At 36.1% G+C, this 17,008-nt stretch overlaps 1 protein-coding gene across 4 annotated transcripts in view; it reads right to left on the bottom strand.

The window, feature by feature from the left end:
- The window catches only part of LOC123560057 (V-type proton ATPase 116 kDa subunit a 1-like), a 43,731-nt gene extending 32,084 nt beyond the window's left edge, over nucleotides 1-11,647 (bottom strand). For all 4 annotated transcript variants that reach the window (XM_045352306.2, XM_053552301.1, XM_053552303.1 and 1 more), the window contains exons 1-5: nucleotides 11,514-11,647; nucleotides 7,093-7,248; nucleotides 6,778-6,856; nucleotides 3,043-3,140; nucleotides 2,254-2,382 (exon numbers count right to left, since the gene is read on the bottom strand). In XM_045352306.2, coding sequence (XP_045208241.2) covers nucleotides 2,254-2,382; nucleotides 3,043-3,140; nucleotides 6,778-6,856; nucleotides 7,093-7,209 — 423 coding nt within the window. In that variant the 5' untranslated portion in view covers nucleotides 7,210-7,248; nucleotides 11,514-11,647. The remainder of the gene's footprint in view (nucleotides 1-2,253; nucleotides 2,383-3,042; nucleotides 3,141-6,777; nucleotides 6,857-7,092; nucleotides 7,249-11,513) is intronic.
- Between the last annotated feature and the right edge of the window lie 5,361 nt (nucleotides 11,648-17,008).

The raw sequence follows: 17,008 nt of genomic DNA, 5'->3' as shown, positions 1-17,008 counted from the left end.
GTGAAAATATTGATAATGGAAACATCAAAGAAATTCCAACTGGTGCATTAAATAACGGCATTGTTGTAGAACTCGTACAGTATGCTACAAAGTCCAAGGCTACAGCCAGTAAAGTTGAGGAATGGATTTGTCTTCTCCAGCCAGAGTTCAACACTATGAAACGAACAACACTGAAAGCTCGTGTCACTAGTACTTACAAAACCTATAAGGACAATGAACGTAAGAAACGAGTTGCAAAATTCAAAAGCCTTTGTGAATTTCAATATACAGCATTTTTACCGGGCAAAAAAAGACAAGTTTCCATGTAAACCATGAAAGTGAAAACATCCCAAATCCCGTCCCCAAAATACAGACAAAGACTGAAATCAAACAAGACGGATATAACAGTCAAAACATGTTTTTACTGTGTTTTTTTGCCCCTAAAACCTAACCAAATCTGGGAGGTTAAGATGTTTACTAACTAGAAAATTTTAATACAATATTCAAAAACACATCATAAAATGCATATATAGTATACTGCACATACTTTTTCAACTTAAAAAATCAATTAAAATCATCATTAATTACGTTGTAAAACTTCTAATCCCTTCTCTAATAGCTGAATCCATTGTTAAAATATTCATTCTGCCTATGACTTCTTTTCTTATTATGCACTGTGCTATTAGATAAGACTTACTGGTATCAATAGTATAAATAGTTTACACATATTTATTTAATCTAACCAATAAGAAGACTATTATAATTATTAATATGATTTCATTTAGGAATTATTGTTTTTACATAATTATGATTGAAGACAAAGGGCAATTCTGACCTTTTTAATTTTTTGGTGTATAATCAGAACTAGCCAGACTAAAATGAAAGACAAAATTAAACCTCAGCTCATGTGCTCACCACCTGTTAACTAAATGCTGATTAAGATCTCTATCCATAGGAGAAATTTATTGCAGTGTGCCATACTGTGTGATCGGTCAGCTAACGGTTTATCATGAGATATCGGTCACAAGCTCTGACCAGAGTTTACCAGACTAGATAATCAGAGCCAAGACTGATGAAGTCAAAATATATAAAAGAATTATTTTTTCTAAAATAAAAAAGATTATCTAGTCGGTAGCCAGACTAGTTTGTGACCAGCATGGATTCAGACCAGCCTGCGCATCTGCACAGTCTGATCAGGATCTATGCTGTTCGCTAATGGTTTCTCTAATTGCAACAGGCTTTGAAAGCGAACAGCATGGATCCTAACCAGACTGCGCGGATGCACAGGCTGGTCTGGATCCATGCTGGTCGCAAAGCCACTATGTTGGTTTTCTCATGGGATGGCTCATATTATCATCCCAGTGCTATGCCAATGATAAAATATATTGCATCTAGTGTTCACCTGGTAGAAGATATTTTGACAATACACTGACAAAAACTAAGTCTATAGGATTACAATAAAAAATAACTACAACAGAAGCAAAATAGTTATATACAGTAAATTATATATATAAATTCTAATTTCTATGACATCTTGTCTTGTCTGACAATACATTGTTACAAAGGGACAACAATAATATAATACATTTAATGAAAATAATAATAATAATAAAAGTAACAATAACAATCAGAGTAATAATAATAATACTCACTAATTAGAACAAAAACAGTTTTACATCCATAAAGAAATACAAAATGTACATAATACACAAATCTCCTCCCATATAATGGTATACACTCCCATAAATCACAAAATGTACACATTTCCCCAAATGTTTCACATTTTATAAAGTCTATGTTACTGGAAGTACTGTCTAGTGCTATTTTCTTTAAAAGGATGTGTATGTTCAGGTTTAACATCTTTGTCAACAATTTTTCAGTCATATAAACGATGGTGTCCACTTGTAGCAGTGAGCACAATACCCAACTTTATAGTGCTGCCTCACTGGAATATCACGCCATAGACATGTGACATGATACCCCACCAAGTCACATTATACTGACACCGGGCTGACCAGTCCTAGCACTATCCTCTGAGTGCCAAGCAAGGAAACTAGTAGTACCATTTTTACATCTTTAGCATGACGCGGCCAGGGATCGAACCCACGACCTCCCGCACTCACAGCAGGTGCTCTACCATAAGGCTGTCTTAAAAGGATAAGTCTATGTATCTAATGAGATTTTAAATATGTCCTTTAAAGACCGTATAAACAATAACATTTTGGACTACTTTATCCCGCATATTATAATGATTATAACAGTAACAGTACCTACCTCATCAAAGAATGTCTGAGTTTTTCTCAAGATGTGTTTAAGCTCTGTAAGCTCTAGGAAATTTTTCTTCAGGGCTTCTGTGTTAGAGTTAACATCCCTCATTTCTGACTCCAACTTCTCAAAGGTTGCCTGGAATACAGAGTGGTAAACTTCCAAGTTCTCTATGTCTAAGCCTGACAACTCAACTTCTCAAATTATTTCTTATTAAATTTTCTTATTTTCTATTTAGTAACACATAGTAAATCAACATGCTAACATGGTTTGATTCGTCTGTCAGTTTAACAAAGGAGGTCAAGCATTGTACAATCTGCAATAAACAAAAATTGAATGACTAGTTCAGTGGGAGAACATTATGTCAAATGGCCACATGACGTCCTGCTCATTACAATTCAAATTAATAAAGTCCAGCATAGTCTTAGTTATGTTTTAATAAGCATGTTTAACTTAAAATAAACCAGGCCTTTCTGTGGATTATTGTCTGATTTACCACCATTCAAAAGCTTGGATAGTTTTCATCCTTGTTATTCAATTCCTGCACACCTGAAGTCTGAACCATGGAAAAGCAAATGATAAACAACAGGTAGACCATGGACATTTGTCCGAGTTTGAAAATTTTTCTTAGAACGTACCACTTAGTGTTCTTGTTAAAAAAGTACCTGACAAATTTCAGGATATGGGTTCAATACCTTGGCTTATTCATACCAAGTATGTCTCCTACAGCCAATGTTGCACACAAAACAAATCATGCATTCAGTTTGAATCCATATTCTGTATTAGAAGAACATTTACCTCTAGGTCAATCATTTCCCGAGGCTGTGGAGCATCTGGATTATCCCCAGTATCTAACATCGGTATACCATCTTTCTTTATTTCCTTTTCCAGAAACCCTGTCAAAGGGAGATAATAACACTTAATTATCATAATAATAATATGAAATAAGGCAATGCCTTAATCGAAAATCGTTACAGTCAATCAGCTTGCTCAGAAATTTAAAGGTAGATTTTGGAATAAAAAACAATACTGCCCATTTTTACTGATGTGCAAGACGTTGCGGTTCGGACAAGTTACGTGGACGCTTATTACAGCGGTTTGGACAAGTTACGTGGACGCTTATTACACACTAGGATTAAGCGTATTCTCCCAAAGAACCCGATGTCAGACGCTCTGTGCACGTGCCGGAAGACCACATTCTTTAATTTGATAGTATATCTCATTTGGTATATATCGCATGTTATAGTAGAGGGATTGATCCCCTATAATTTTATACTCTTTCTCCATACTAAGTGTCCTGATTTTCTTTTTTTGTTTTTATAATCGGTCTGAAAATTTTACAAGAGGGTCACTGACCCTAAAGCGCTCACCTGTGTACAAGGCTTCAAGTGTGTTTGTATAATGTAATGGTACAAGTAATGTTAGGTTTATATAAATAGCAAGGTAGGCTCTAGCTATTTTGGATTCAGGGAAGAAGATATTAAAACTTTCTTTATATTAGCCTACATTATACACATGTTTTCAACCTAGGGCCATAACTGGTACAATTACGGTAAAATATAAAACCCTGGTATCACCTGCCAATTATCAAGGCTCTAACTATTATGGATTCAGATGATTTTTTCTCTCCAAAAATGAAATTTTGGAAGAGGCTGTTCTGAAAATCTATGTATAAATTTGGCAAGGCCTTGGAAATTTCTTCTCTTTCAATTGTAACTGATTATTGCGCTTCAATCCTTAGTAAATATAATAACATTGCTACCGATCAAACTTTATCATATCGAAACCTGGCTACCCTTCATGAACAATCAATTTACAAATTTATGATTTCTTTTATATGAAGTGGAATGTAAACAATGATTACAACATTGAATCAGGAAGAGACCAAACTGGAGATATTTGATTTCCAAGTGACACAGATGTTTAACTCTGATAATCTAAACCCTGGTCCTACAAATCCAAACTGGTTTGCTGAATCAAAGGATAACAAATTTAAAAGCTGACAACTAATCGTTTGAACCGCACCGCGCATCCGTGCACCACAAAACCCACAAAAATTGGTGCCATGGGGCAAAGAAAGGCAGGTTTATTGGTATGAGAGAGCCCAATTAGTGGGCATGATGATATCTGCTGATAAAACTTAATAAAATGTAAATATTATTGTACCAGCTAATTAATGTTCATCCTTGTAATACATGTATTTGTTATACAGTTCTGTTTTGCTGACACTTTGTCCTAAAACAATAGTACAATGTAATCATTTGATTTTATTGGTGCCAGGTTTCCTGGTTACTACCTCCTACTATGCAGAAATATTTATTTTACAAAATCATGTTTTGCCAATAAAAGGTCAAGCATTGCAGCGGAAGCATCACTCATCTTTGGGCGAGATTTAACTATGCACTCTGCATTCTTAATTCGTCAAGAAGTTTCTTTGAGTTGTTTTTTCTTTTATTCAATTTTAATTCATGTATGGTTGTTATCACATCATACCGGCACTTTTCAGTACTACTAAATTTCAAGTAGTTCCTACGGACAGCAAAACACACCATGATATCCCATACACAAATACCTAGCAAAACTTGACCTTGAACAATTGATCTCATTTTAACTGCTATGCTATTCCTGGTATTTATCTGCATTTAATCAAATACATTCAAACTTCTTTTTGTCATTATTTATGACTGTTGAAATGTACAGGAAATGATCACTTAAACATATTAACTAATCAAGTATATTTATAACTATGTCGCACCATGAGAAAACCGACATAGTGCATTTGCACATCCATGCAGTCTGGTCAGGATCCATGCTGTTTGCTTTCAAAGCCTATTGCAATTAGAGAAACAGCGAACAGCATGGATCCTGACCAGACTGCATGGATGTGAGGCTGGTCCGGATCTATGCTGGTCACAAATGCACTATGTTGGTTTTTTCATGGTGTGGCTCATATTATTTTCTGGGGAAAAGTTTGGGTCATATTCTTATTCCTGGTATGCTGCATCTTCTATCAAGCACATCTGAGATGTTTTAATGTTAGACAAATTTATAGTAAAGTAATGTACTGCTGTAGCCATGCTTTACTATGCAGTGCAAGGATTCATCAATTTACCTGATCCCTTTTTGATAACATATATTAAATATTTAGCTTTTAGTTTTATTTTTTTGCAAATTACAGGAAATTCCTCTTGATTTCCAAAATTTCTGCACTAACTTTTAAACATTCTCATACTTTCCCATAACAATATTTTCCTCTTCAGATTACATGTAAAGAATATCATTCTTGTTTGTAAGCATCTTTACTAAGATTTTCAAGAACAATTTGGACCATTTTTCTGTGTAACATGTTTCCAATATACAGAGTTTGAAGTTTGCCTCTCCTATTATGCCAGTAGGTACAACAGACCTGAATAATTATGTCAAAATATTACTTATTATGTCTCTGTTTAAAATGAAAAGAACAATTGATTTCTTAATGTGTGATTATGAAAGGTTGTAACAAGATTATTTGAATTAATGTGATTATCAAATTAAGTGTATGTGAAATCAGTAACAAATACTGTTTAACCTTTACCCTGCAAAGTTTCTAAAATGGACTGGTCCATCATTCAATTAGGGCAGTACCATTTATTTTCAAAGGGGCATACACTGTAAATTTTTTACTGACTGAATAGCAAACAATATGGACCAAGATCATCCTGCACATCTGCACGGATGTGCAGGATGATCTTGGTCTGCACTGGTTGCAAAGGCAGAATCACTTTCCACCAGCAGGCTAAAGGTTAAACCAGAAACTGGCATACACAAACACTTATAACCTGCCATCTCTCGTCAAATTGTGTTTACAGATCAACAGAGGACATTAAATGGAAGTTAACAAGTTCAAAACAGGTTATTAGAACAGTCAAATGCAAGAATCTAACTTCCCTATAGACAGCAGCAATATAACAAAATTACAAGAGCTGTCACTAATGGTGACAAATGCCCCCTCAGTGCCTTGACCTTTGACCTGGTGACCTTGACCTTTGACCTGGTGACTCCAATGTCAGTAGGGGTCGTGTACTCAATAAGTACTATCAGCATGTGAAGTTTGAAGGTCCTGGGTGCAGTGGTTCGCGAGTAAAGTGCCTTCATGCAAAAAGTTAACGTTGTGACGAACTAACAGACGGACAGTTGAAAACTAATATGCCTCCCTTCGGGGGCATAAAAATGCCACTGTGTTGAGCTTACACCACAGGGAAGATGATAATTTATTTGTTGTATGAAAATTGTATCTCTGGAGATGTTAAAAGAATGAAAAAATGGTCTTTTTAGAGAATATCTGCTTCTGCATGAAGATACCACCTCTCCAGAGGTATCACTAGGTGTGCTTGATTCATACAACACTCCACAACCCGATCACATGATTGTTACACTGAAATGCGCAGCAAAGTTTCAAGACAGTACAAATTGGACGAAATCAGTGTACCAGGCAAAATCGAGGTACACAATCGAGCCAACCTATCAACATCTTTGTCACACAGTAATACATACTTAGTTTTCTCTCCATCTCATCACACCTCCTCACTTCGTTCACAAACTTCCTCTGGAAAGCATTCACATCTGGATTCAACTGAAACAATATATCAATAAAGGTGATTTAACCAATCTACCAGTATTTTCGTTAATCTTTAAAAGAATAAATGAACCTTGAAATCAGCAAAATACCTGATTTACATCAATTGTGTCAAAATCGAGAAGCACTTAGTGACTGTAAGTACAAAGAAAAAGTCCTCTTTACTTGCTTTTATTTCAATACAGAATTTAATAATAATATACCATAATTGAGTAGAAATAACCTGTACATACATCTCTAAACTGTACAAGTCCAAGTTCTCCCAGTTCTGAGACACAAGCATAAGCTGCCTCTGACTGTAGAAACAGCTGACATAAAGTCATATCCTCACTCCGAAACAACGACCCCATCTTCCTGCCTTCTTTATAATCTCACTTCAGTAGCAATTTCTGAAATGTTTAAAATTGGTTATTTGAAAATATTATTTACAGCTTTTGTAGTTCTGAATCATTATTTATGATGTTTATACAGATAAAAGGTACAAAGACAGCACTAGGTCTCACTGTAGAAGAGAGGCCATATATTTCTACAAAACAAACAGGAAAACAACTGTAATGTGTTCCACTTTTGGCTCTTAAAATTTATTGGGTACAATAAAGATACAGAATAATTTATACTATATTATACACATGACCACAAACTGGATTGATAAATACATTTTATCCAAACTTGTAAATAAACTTTTCATTGCCTTGTGTAAAACTGTATATACTAGTATATCAAGAGAAAAGGGTCAAAGATTTTGAAGAAAGCTCTAAAAATGATAAGTTTTATCATAATAAGAGCTGTTTGTATAAAACATGCCCATGATCGACTGTCATGTAAGTGGATTTCCAAGTTATTTTGGATTTTCACCAGTTTTTTTTGTCTATGTCACACTTGATTTCAACCTTCAGATGCCTTTCTTTAGAAATGATGAAGTTACTGAAGATATTAGGGTTTTCACTCGGAAATTTTCACAGAGGGTGATCAAGACCCCTTTGTCTTTGGGGCTTTGGGGGTCATTTTCAATTTTGGAGGGTTATTTTTTTTAAGTTAGCTATCTGGAAAGGAGGAAAGAGAAATAAAATAATTTTAATTTAATAATAAACATACTATGAGTGCCCTGCCACTTTGTATTTATATGTTGACACAGCCTGAAATTCATTTTTCCGTTTAATATATTTAAAAGAACGTCTTTGTTAAAGCACTACTTCTGGCAGAAACCATGTAGCTACTAATAACTAAAGACAATTCAGCACACAGCAGATGACAGGAAACATATAAGTGTCATGACTGCCATCCTGAAGAATGGTTTACCTTAATTTAACTATCAGGTCATTGTGAGGTATATCAGACTGTTAAACTCTCGACACAGTCTATTTTATTACTTAGTATAGTAACTATACACCAGTTTACAATGTATACATACCCTGAAGTGTATCTGATAAACTTTGGATGCAGACCACATTACTAATGTGTACTAACATGCAAACTGAAAATTCCAAAAATTTGGTTGGGAGTTTGAGTCAGCAACCGTTGCTTACATATTTCAGAATTATTTAGGGGGTAATTTGGTAATCTGGGCAGACTTCAGGAAAGTTGGGAAAAATGGCCAGACATTCGGTTCCGCAAGGTCTAAAAATCTGCCAGATTGAAAAATAATCCACCTGACCGAAAATGAACTTGTAATGCAGAAGCAAAAAGGGCCTCTGTAAACTACCAGTTTAACATGCTGTTTTACAAGGCAGGCACGAATCTTCGCCACTTATCCTTTGTATTAAGACAGAACCCCTTCATTTCTATTATTTCATACTCATTTTTGCTTTCTGTACGTTATGCAGGCATGTATTTTCATTAATTTCTGGTTTCTGCACTGATCTTTTTAATGACGCCATTTTGTTGGAGATGTTGCAGTTCTCAGGATACTATAAATGTCAGCGAGGAGATATCTACCCTGACACGGGTTTCACTACACAACAGACTGCTGATAATACTAAATTGCAGAAACAAAACACAAAATATACATTCAGTGTTACAGCTAGCATGGAACAGAAGGGCGCAGCGCCCTGCCCCTTTCTCAAAGAGCCCCATGTGTGGGGGGGGGGGGGGGGTCATGATTTGAACAAATTTTGTAGAGGTTCACTAGGCAATGCTACATGTCAAATATCTAAGCTCTAAGCCTTCTGGTTTATTTTTTTTTTTTTGAAGATTTTCCTATAGAAATCTATGTAGAATCAAGTGACCCCTGGGGCGGGGGTCAAGATTTGAACAAATTTTGTAGAAGTCTACTAGGTAATGCTACATGTTAAATATCTTAGCTCTAGGCCTTCTGGTTTATTTTTAGAATTTTTTTAAAGATTTTCCTATGTAAAATCAAGTGACCCCTGGGGCGGGGTCAATTTTGACCATGGGGGTCATGATTTGAATAAATTTTGTAGAGGTCCACTAGGCAATGCTACATGTTAAATATCTAAGCTCTAGGCCTTCTGGTGTTTTTAGAAAATTTTTGAAGATTTTCCTATGTAAAATCAAGTGACCCCTGGGGCGGGGTCGATTTTGACCCAGGGGGGTCATGATTTGAACAAACTTCGTAGAGGTCCACTAGGCAATGCTACATGTCAAATATCTAAGCTCTAGGCCTTCTGCTTTATTTTTTTTTAAAAATTGAAGATTTTCCTATAGAAATCTATGTAAAATCAAGTGACCCCGGGGTCATGATTTGAACACATTTAGTAGAGGTCCACTAGGCAATGCTACATGTGAAATATCTAAGCTCTAGGGCTTCTGCTTTTTTGAGAAGAAGATTTTTTAAGATTTTCCTATGTAAAATCATATGACCCCTCGGGCGGGGTCATGATTTGAACAAACTTGGTAGAGGTCCACTAGGCAATGCTTCACACCAAATATCTAAGCTCTAGGGCTTCTGGATTTTGAGAAGAAGATTTTTAAAGTATTTCCTTTCGGTTGCCATAGCAACCAGAGTTCTGCATGGAATTCAATTCAATTCTTTGAACAATTTTTGTAGAACTTCACCCAAGGAACATTCCTGTGAAGTTTGGATGAAATTGGCCTAGCGGTTTATGAAGAGATGTCGTTTAAAGTAAAAGTTTACGGACAGACATCAGACGATTCGCGATCACAAAAGCTCACCTTGTCACTCTGTGACAGGTGAGCTAAAAAAAACAAACAAAAAAAAACAAGGAGCTGTGTTCAATAAACGCTTGATGCCCCCGGTGGCATCCTTGTAGATACAAAGGAACCTAAGTCCAAAACGAGGTCAAGTTCAAGGTCAAACTGAGGTCAGGTGATGTCTGAAGATGAGGAATGGTCACAGGTTATATCTGCATTAGTATCAAGTCATTCTAGTAAGGGGTATTGATACTAGACGAAACGGTCCCATTTGGTTAACTTCGTACGGACGGACGGGCGAACCAACAGATGGACGAACAGGACAATCACTATATGCCTCCCGCATCAGTAAATGCCGGGGGCATAAAAAATCTACGGAATTGAAATACGTTTTACACCACCACACATCCTACCCAGACTGAGGTCCACCTCTCCCACATAAAATGACAACAAAAAAGGCTGCAAAAAACCCAGAGGTCCAGGACATATATGACAACTACACACGCCAATGAAAATGTAGTTTCACTCTGAAAGATTATTGTTTGTCCATGTCACACAATGATTCCAGTCAGAACAGGATCACATAAAAGACTATTACAATAGTTTATGCTGAAAATGTATCTGAGGCCTTCTCTAGCCTTCTGTTTTTCAAAATTTTCTTTGGGGAGAAGGCCAGTATCACCCTGCCCTTTTCAAATCCTGGCTGGAACACTGTACATTCATAAAATGTCAGAAAGGTAAGTTTATGCTTTAATATCAACATGAATTCATTATCAGAGATGCTATCAATACAAATACTTTGTACATGTACCAGAAAATGTTCCCAATGGATTTTCATTGAGGATTTCCTAACAGAAATATGCAGAATAAGCTTGGATGTAACGGAGACAGTCAAAAGTTATCATGCTGTCCTGAAACGTCATCAATTACTATTTGGACAAAATGCCAGTCAGTCGGACCGTATCGGTTGAGAAAGTGGCGGACCGCATCAAAACTTTGCAATCATGATTGTCGGACCAACAACTTTTCGGAATTCTGCCGAGTGCTAAAATAATTAACAATGTGTGTCATAAACCCAAAGTTATGCAATGGTCAGATCTCTCAGTAATAATGACAGTATAAAGATTATGACAGGCTGTCTGGTAAATATAAGTTATTATACATTTAATCACATGAATCTACTTGCATTTCCGACATTATGTTCAAAGTTAATAACAGACTTCATCATGAGTATAAACATCAAAAATATCATTTACTGTCAGTGTCTTGACAGAATCCGTTTTAATGCACTGACATAAATTATTACGATTAACTGAAAAATTAAGTATATTGAAAGTATAGTATTATTTGAACCAGTGATTTCTAGCTTTCCTGCTTTTCTGTAACTTCATTAAATATATTATCAGTTGTTTAGTTAGACATTTATATGAAATATTATAATTTCCTTTCAGTCTTAGGAGGTGGGGTGCATAATTTATGATAAGTTACTCTACTACTTGCGTCGTTTTACTTAAATTCTGATTATTTCTTCCATAAACTTTACCTGGACAATAAGCAGATAAAAAGGACAATTCTTTAATCTAAACACAAGCCGGCTGCAAATGTACGTTTCAGCTTAATTTCTTAAATTTATTTCATTTTCACATGACATGATCGATTTGGTGATGTCAACAACGGTCGGTTTGATCGGAATTCTGTAACCGTAAGTAGAATATGTTCTTGTTCCAATATTCTAATCGAGTTCCTACATTGTATCTAGCGATGTTTAAAAAATTATCTTGATAAAACGCAGATTTCTGAAACGATTATCTCAAATTTGGAACGTTTCCTGGAAATGTTATTACGATAATTTACATTAGTATGTCGATATTTTTTTTTGCATAAGTGCCCTCCGCTGCCAATTATTAGCTCTTAAAGATGCAGAGGATATCCCAGTCGAAGACCTCTGGATCAGATTTAAACTCCTAATACAAGAAGGCATATTTAAGTTTGTCCCGATGAAAAAAAAATAGGTACAAGCAGCTCCTCCCATGGGTCACCCAAGATATAAAACGTTTAATCAGAAAAAGGGACAAACTGTTTCAAAAGGTCAAATTGCACGTACAGTAGTCAAAATAAGTGTTGCCGGCAATTTAAAACCATTAAACACCCCATCCAACAAAAAATTAGATTATCTTACGAAACATACATCGAAAACATTCTTGACATTCAACATACAGACAACACGCACTCTTCTAAATTCAACACTAAGAAACTTTACTCACTCATAAAAAATGCCAGACAAGACAACCAAGGTATTGCCCCACTATATAAAAGATCAGACAACTGGTAAAATTAACTCAGAATGCATTGGAAAAGCAAACAACCTGAATAAACAGTTTCAGTCTGTTTTTTCGGGAGTTTCTGCACTGTCACTGACCCAACTATGTAAGAATGCCCTCGGTAAAACTAGATACCCGATTATGAACGATATCGTCATTGACCCCAGAGGTGTCCTGAAACTTCTCCAAAACCTAAAGGTGGATAAGGCTGCTGGCCCAGATCTGATAAAGCTCATTGTTCCTAAGGAGCTCCGGTATGAGATCCTTGACATAGTACCACTGATAGTCCAAAGATCCCTAAATACTGGGCAACTCCCATCTGAATGGACGAAGGCAAATGTAGCCCATAGTTCAAAAAAGGTGATACTAGTGACCCAGCAAATTATAGGCCCATATCCCTAACATGTGTTCAATGCAAACTCCTAGAACATATTATTGCTTCTAGCCTCTCCACACAGCTCTCCAAACACAACATTCTATATGAGCTGCAACACGGGTTCCGGGAAAAACGGTCCTGTGAGACCCAGCTAATAGAACTTGTTGATGAAATATCAAGGAATCTTTCCTCAGGTAAACAAACCGACCTTATCCTACTAGACTTCAGTAAAGCTTTTGATAAGGTTAACCACATTAAATTACTATTCAAACTCTAAAAACATGGTGTCTCCAAACAAATCGTGTCTTGGATCAGGTATTTTCTAATAGGTAGATCCCAGTCTGTCGTGGTCAACGGTCATATGTCTGATTAAGTTCCTGTCACATCCGGGGTCCCCCAGGGCTCTGTCCTGGGGCTCTGCTTTTCCTACTGTATATAAACGATCTCCCTGACACAGTCACCTCCCAGGTACGGCTATTTGCAAATGACACAGCCGTGTACCTTGCAGTTACCTCCCTCACAGATTGTCAAAGGTTACAACGCGATCTCCTAAACTTAGAAACTTGGGAAAAAATGTGGGACATGGAATTCAACCCCAGCACGTACCAGTTCCTCCATATCACACGTAGCAGAAAGCCCATCCAGTTTCCTTATAAGCTACATGGTCAAACATTATCCCCAGTTAAGGATGCAAAATACCTTGGTGTCGATATCAGCAACGACCTCAGTTGGAACACACATATCAACAGAATAACAACAAATGCAAACAGAACACTAGGTTTCCTCAAACGCAACATCAAAACAAAACACGAAAAGGTCAAAGCACTTTCATACAAAACACTGGTCAGACCACAGTTAGAACATGCATCATCTGTATGGCCCCCACCCCCCATACACAGGTTAACATGCACAAGCTGGAAATGGTCCAGCGACGTTCAGTCAGATGGGTCAAAAATGATTATTCACGATACACAAGCGTAACGGACCTACAGAACACCTCAGGCTGGAACACACTTGAGAAAAGACGTCTAGACACCAAACTGGTCATGTTTTACAAGATTTATCACCATCTTGTAGCCATCCCCCTCCCAACTTATTTAGAAGTCCCTACCAGGTTAACCAGACAGATGCACCCCCTCGGTCTCCGCCAAATTCACGTCAACTCGGACTTCTTTAAATTCTCCTTCTTCCCCCACACCACAGTCCTGTGGAACAGGTTATCCCGGCATATTGCGACTCTGTCTGATCTTGAATCCTTCAAGCAGGCAGTGACCCTGTCCCAGTATTAAATATATCAGTTGTTTTTAACCTTCTTTTATTCTACTGTTTTTAACATTTTAACACCCATGCTATGTCTTATATTCTTACTATGCCTGGAAGTCTTCTTATCTTCACTAACACCCGGCGTGCACCCTGCCCATAATACTCGCAAGAGGCGTGAGGCAGTAAACATAGATAGATAGATAGATAGATAGATGTCGATACTGTGAGCAACTATCTTGATATTTCGAACTTTTCTGAAACGTTTCTTCGAATAGCCTAACGATTCCTGGAAATAAAAAAAAACATATGTATGATGGCATATTTCTGCCACGAGATTTCTAGGTAGCTATAACGATAATTTATAAACATTTCAGGAAACGTGTTCATTTTTTTTTTCTGAAAACATTTCAATAATAAACAATATTTTCTAGATATTTTTATTCATCTCCTGAAAATATTATAGCACAAAATTTCGAGATAATTTTTTGAAGTATCGCAATAGCTACCTAGCTATCTCGTGGAAGAAATATGCCGCCATACTCAATAGTTCAGTTTCGAGGTCAACGATGCTTTTGTAGTTTTAATTAATAATCGAACAGTCTGTTATTTAGGTAATGTTTACTAATCGCTATGATTCAATGTCATTGAAATGATGGTTCATTTTGGCAGCACAAAAATGCGCCGCCTTATCAATTTAGCGGTAGTAATACAAGTATTTTAAGTATGTATCAAACAGAGTCGCTTTAATATCTTGATAAGTAGTCTATTTCATTCTTTAATATATACAGTAAAGTTACGTGAACTCATATATTCTAATGAGGTAATAAATAGATAAAGAGAAATAATATGGTCGGGAGATCTGTTGCGTATTCATTGTGATTTTTTTTTTTTTTTGGGGGGGGGGGGGGGGGGTCGGGGGGTTCAAAAAATCTTTAAAATATTTTATAGAATACAAAATGTAATGCATAAATGTGCAAATAGAAAATGTTATAATTATCTTTAATGCAAGGTTAAAGAATGTATAATTGTCTTTGTATATATTCTGACTCCAACCGCTGATGAAACATTATGAATGGTAAATTGCATTGAAAGTACATGACAATAATACGGAAAAAAACGTAAAATTACACAATTACATCAAAATCACGATCAGAATATAATTGCACATCAATTTTTTTAAATGAAAAAAAAATGACATGTCACGGTATAGGACTTGAATATTTAAACAGAGAGATGTGTAGTCAGTCGGCAGAGCGTCGTACGATATTCCGATGCTCTGGATTCGAGTCCCGGTCTGGCTCCCATTTTTCTCACTCTGTGTCATTTGGCGCCCAACATAGGACCGTGACTAAATAATCCCCGAGATCATTTTCACATTGTTCTAGTAACCTACTCGGGATTGCGGGGGAGTATATCACGGTATAGGACTTGACTACTAAAAAGGGGAGAAGATGTTTAGGCTGCCGGGTAGGTCAGTCGGTAGACCGTCTGAACGGAATTCGGGCCCGGGTTCGAGTCCCGGTCTGGATGCACATTTTCCTCCTCCTGTGACAGACATCGTCGTAGAATTAAACCCCATCTGTCTGTGACATAGTTGTTTGTAACAGTCACTGGTTCTAACCTAAATAAGGTATATAGCAATATCATTATGATTTCATAAGTCCGTAAATGAAAATCGAAGTAGTAGCTTGAAATGCAGTTCCATGCTAGTGATGAAATATGGCATAATGAGTCCACTGTTATTTTATTGCTGATTGTATTGGTAATTTTAGGTTTATGCAACTTTCTTAGTGAATTTTCAGGTTTTAGTTTTATTCAGTGAGTAAATGTCTAAACACATGTTATTTCTCAACAGCATTTTTCATGGGAGCATTTGGGCAATGGGTTATGGATTCATATTTCGTCTTGGCGTGAATATCAGGATAAACACAACAAAAATGAAAATGTTGCAGGTTCGGTTTGATTGAACCTGTTCATAGACGGTAGTGAACATGCGTGCTAACGTTCACGCTCTCTAGTTCCAGGTTGAGCATAATTCAACATTTGCCCAAGTACCAAAAAAAAAAAACCAAAAAAAAACAAACAAACAAAAACAACAAAGAAGAATCAGTGCAAATCAGTGACACACAGAGTGCAATTCCATGAAAAACGGCGTATGCCCAAAGCGAATAAAGCGGGAGTATGATTGGAACTAACTGAGCCGCAAAATATGTTCAATATGAAAATTACCAAAAGTCATTTGGAGAGGCAGTTTTACAACAGATTACATAGATGCTATTAATATGCATACTATGTTGTTTAGATAGTTCCAAACTGAACTTAGACTGAATTAGAAAAAGACAAGTTATCATCCCACACTCAACGTGGTTCAAGCAACCATAAATTTCTTTAGTAATTATCTTCATCCATATATATTTTTGAATTGCTTTAGTTTCGAGAATGGAAGTGTTTTTTTTTTCTTTTTTTTGAGATTATATGTCAGTTAAACGTTCATCTCAATCGACCACTCATTTCATTTGAAGCGCTCATTTTATTTGAGCATTCATTTCATTTCGAAGCACTGACATTAATAATTTTCATATTTCTTTCTATGTGTTCATATCATTGGTTCAAATTGTTATATAACGTGAAAATTGGTCTACTGCACATAAATTTACACAATCTGACTTGAAATCTTACCGTTTAAATTTACAGTGTGCTTACTTAATAGAAATCCCGTTTGATGTTTATATTTACATCGCTCACTAAAAGGGTGACAATAGAACCTTTTAATTTGCATCGTAAATTTCAACAAAATAAAAGAAATCGCAATTTTGTGATTTTCAAAACGTTCAAAAAGGGCTTTAAGAGTGTAGTCATAAAATAAACAAAAGCAATAAAAATATATTATAAACAATTCAGCACTCATATTTTTTCATAAATTAATAGATTTTGAGATATCTTTAAAATTCTAGATCTAAAACTTCTTTTGCCATGTTTTTTAGTACAACAGTAAATGAAGTTTAAGAATGCAAGTGCATTTCTACGACAGAAAATACTACTTGGTTCCCTGATTTAGGATTTACTTTTTAATTTTGC

Source organism: Mercenaria mercenaria, chromosome 10 (genome assembly GCF_021730395.1).
Source record: "Mercenaria mercenaria strain notata chromosome 10, MADL_Memer_1, whole genome shotgun sequence".
Lineage (NCBI taxonomy): Eukaryota > Metazoa > Mollusca > Bivalvia > Venerida > Veneridae > Mercenaria > Mercenaria mercenaria.
Note: the sequence above shows the minus strand (reverse complement) of the source record. Positions and strands in the feature narration are given on the sequence as shown.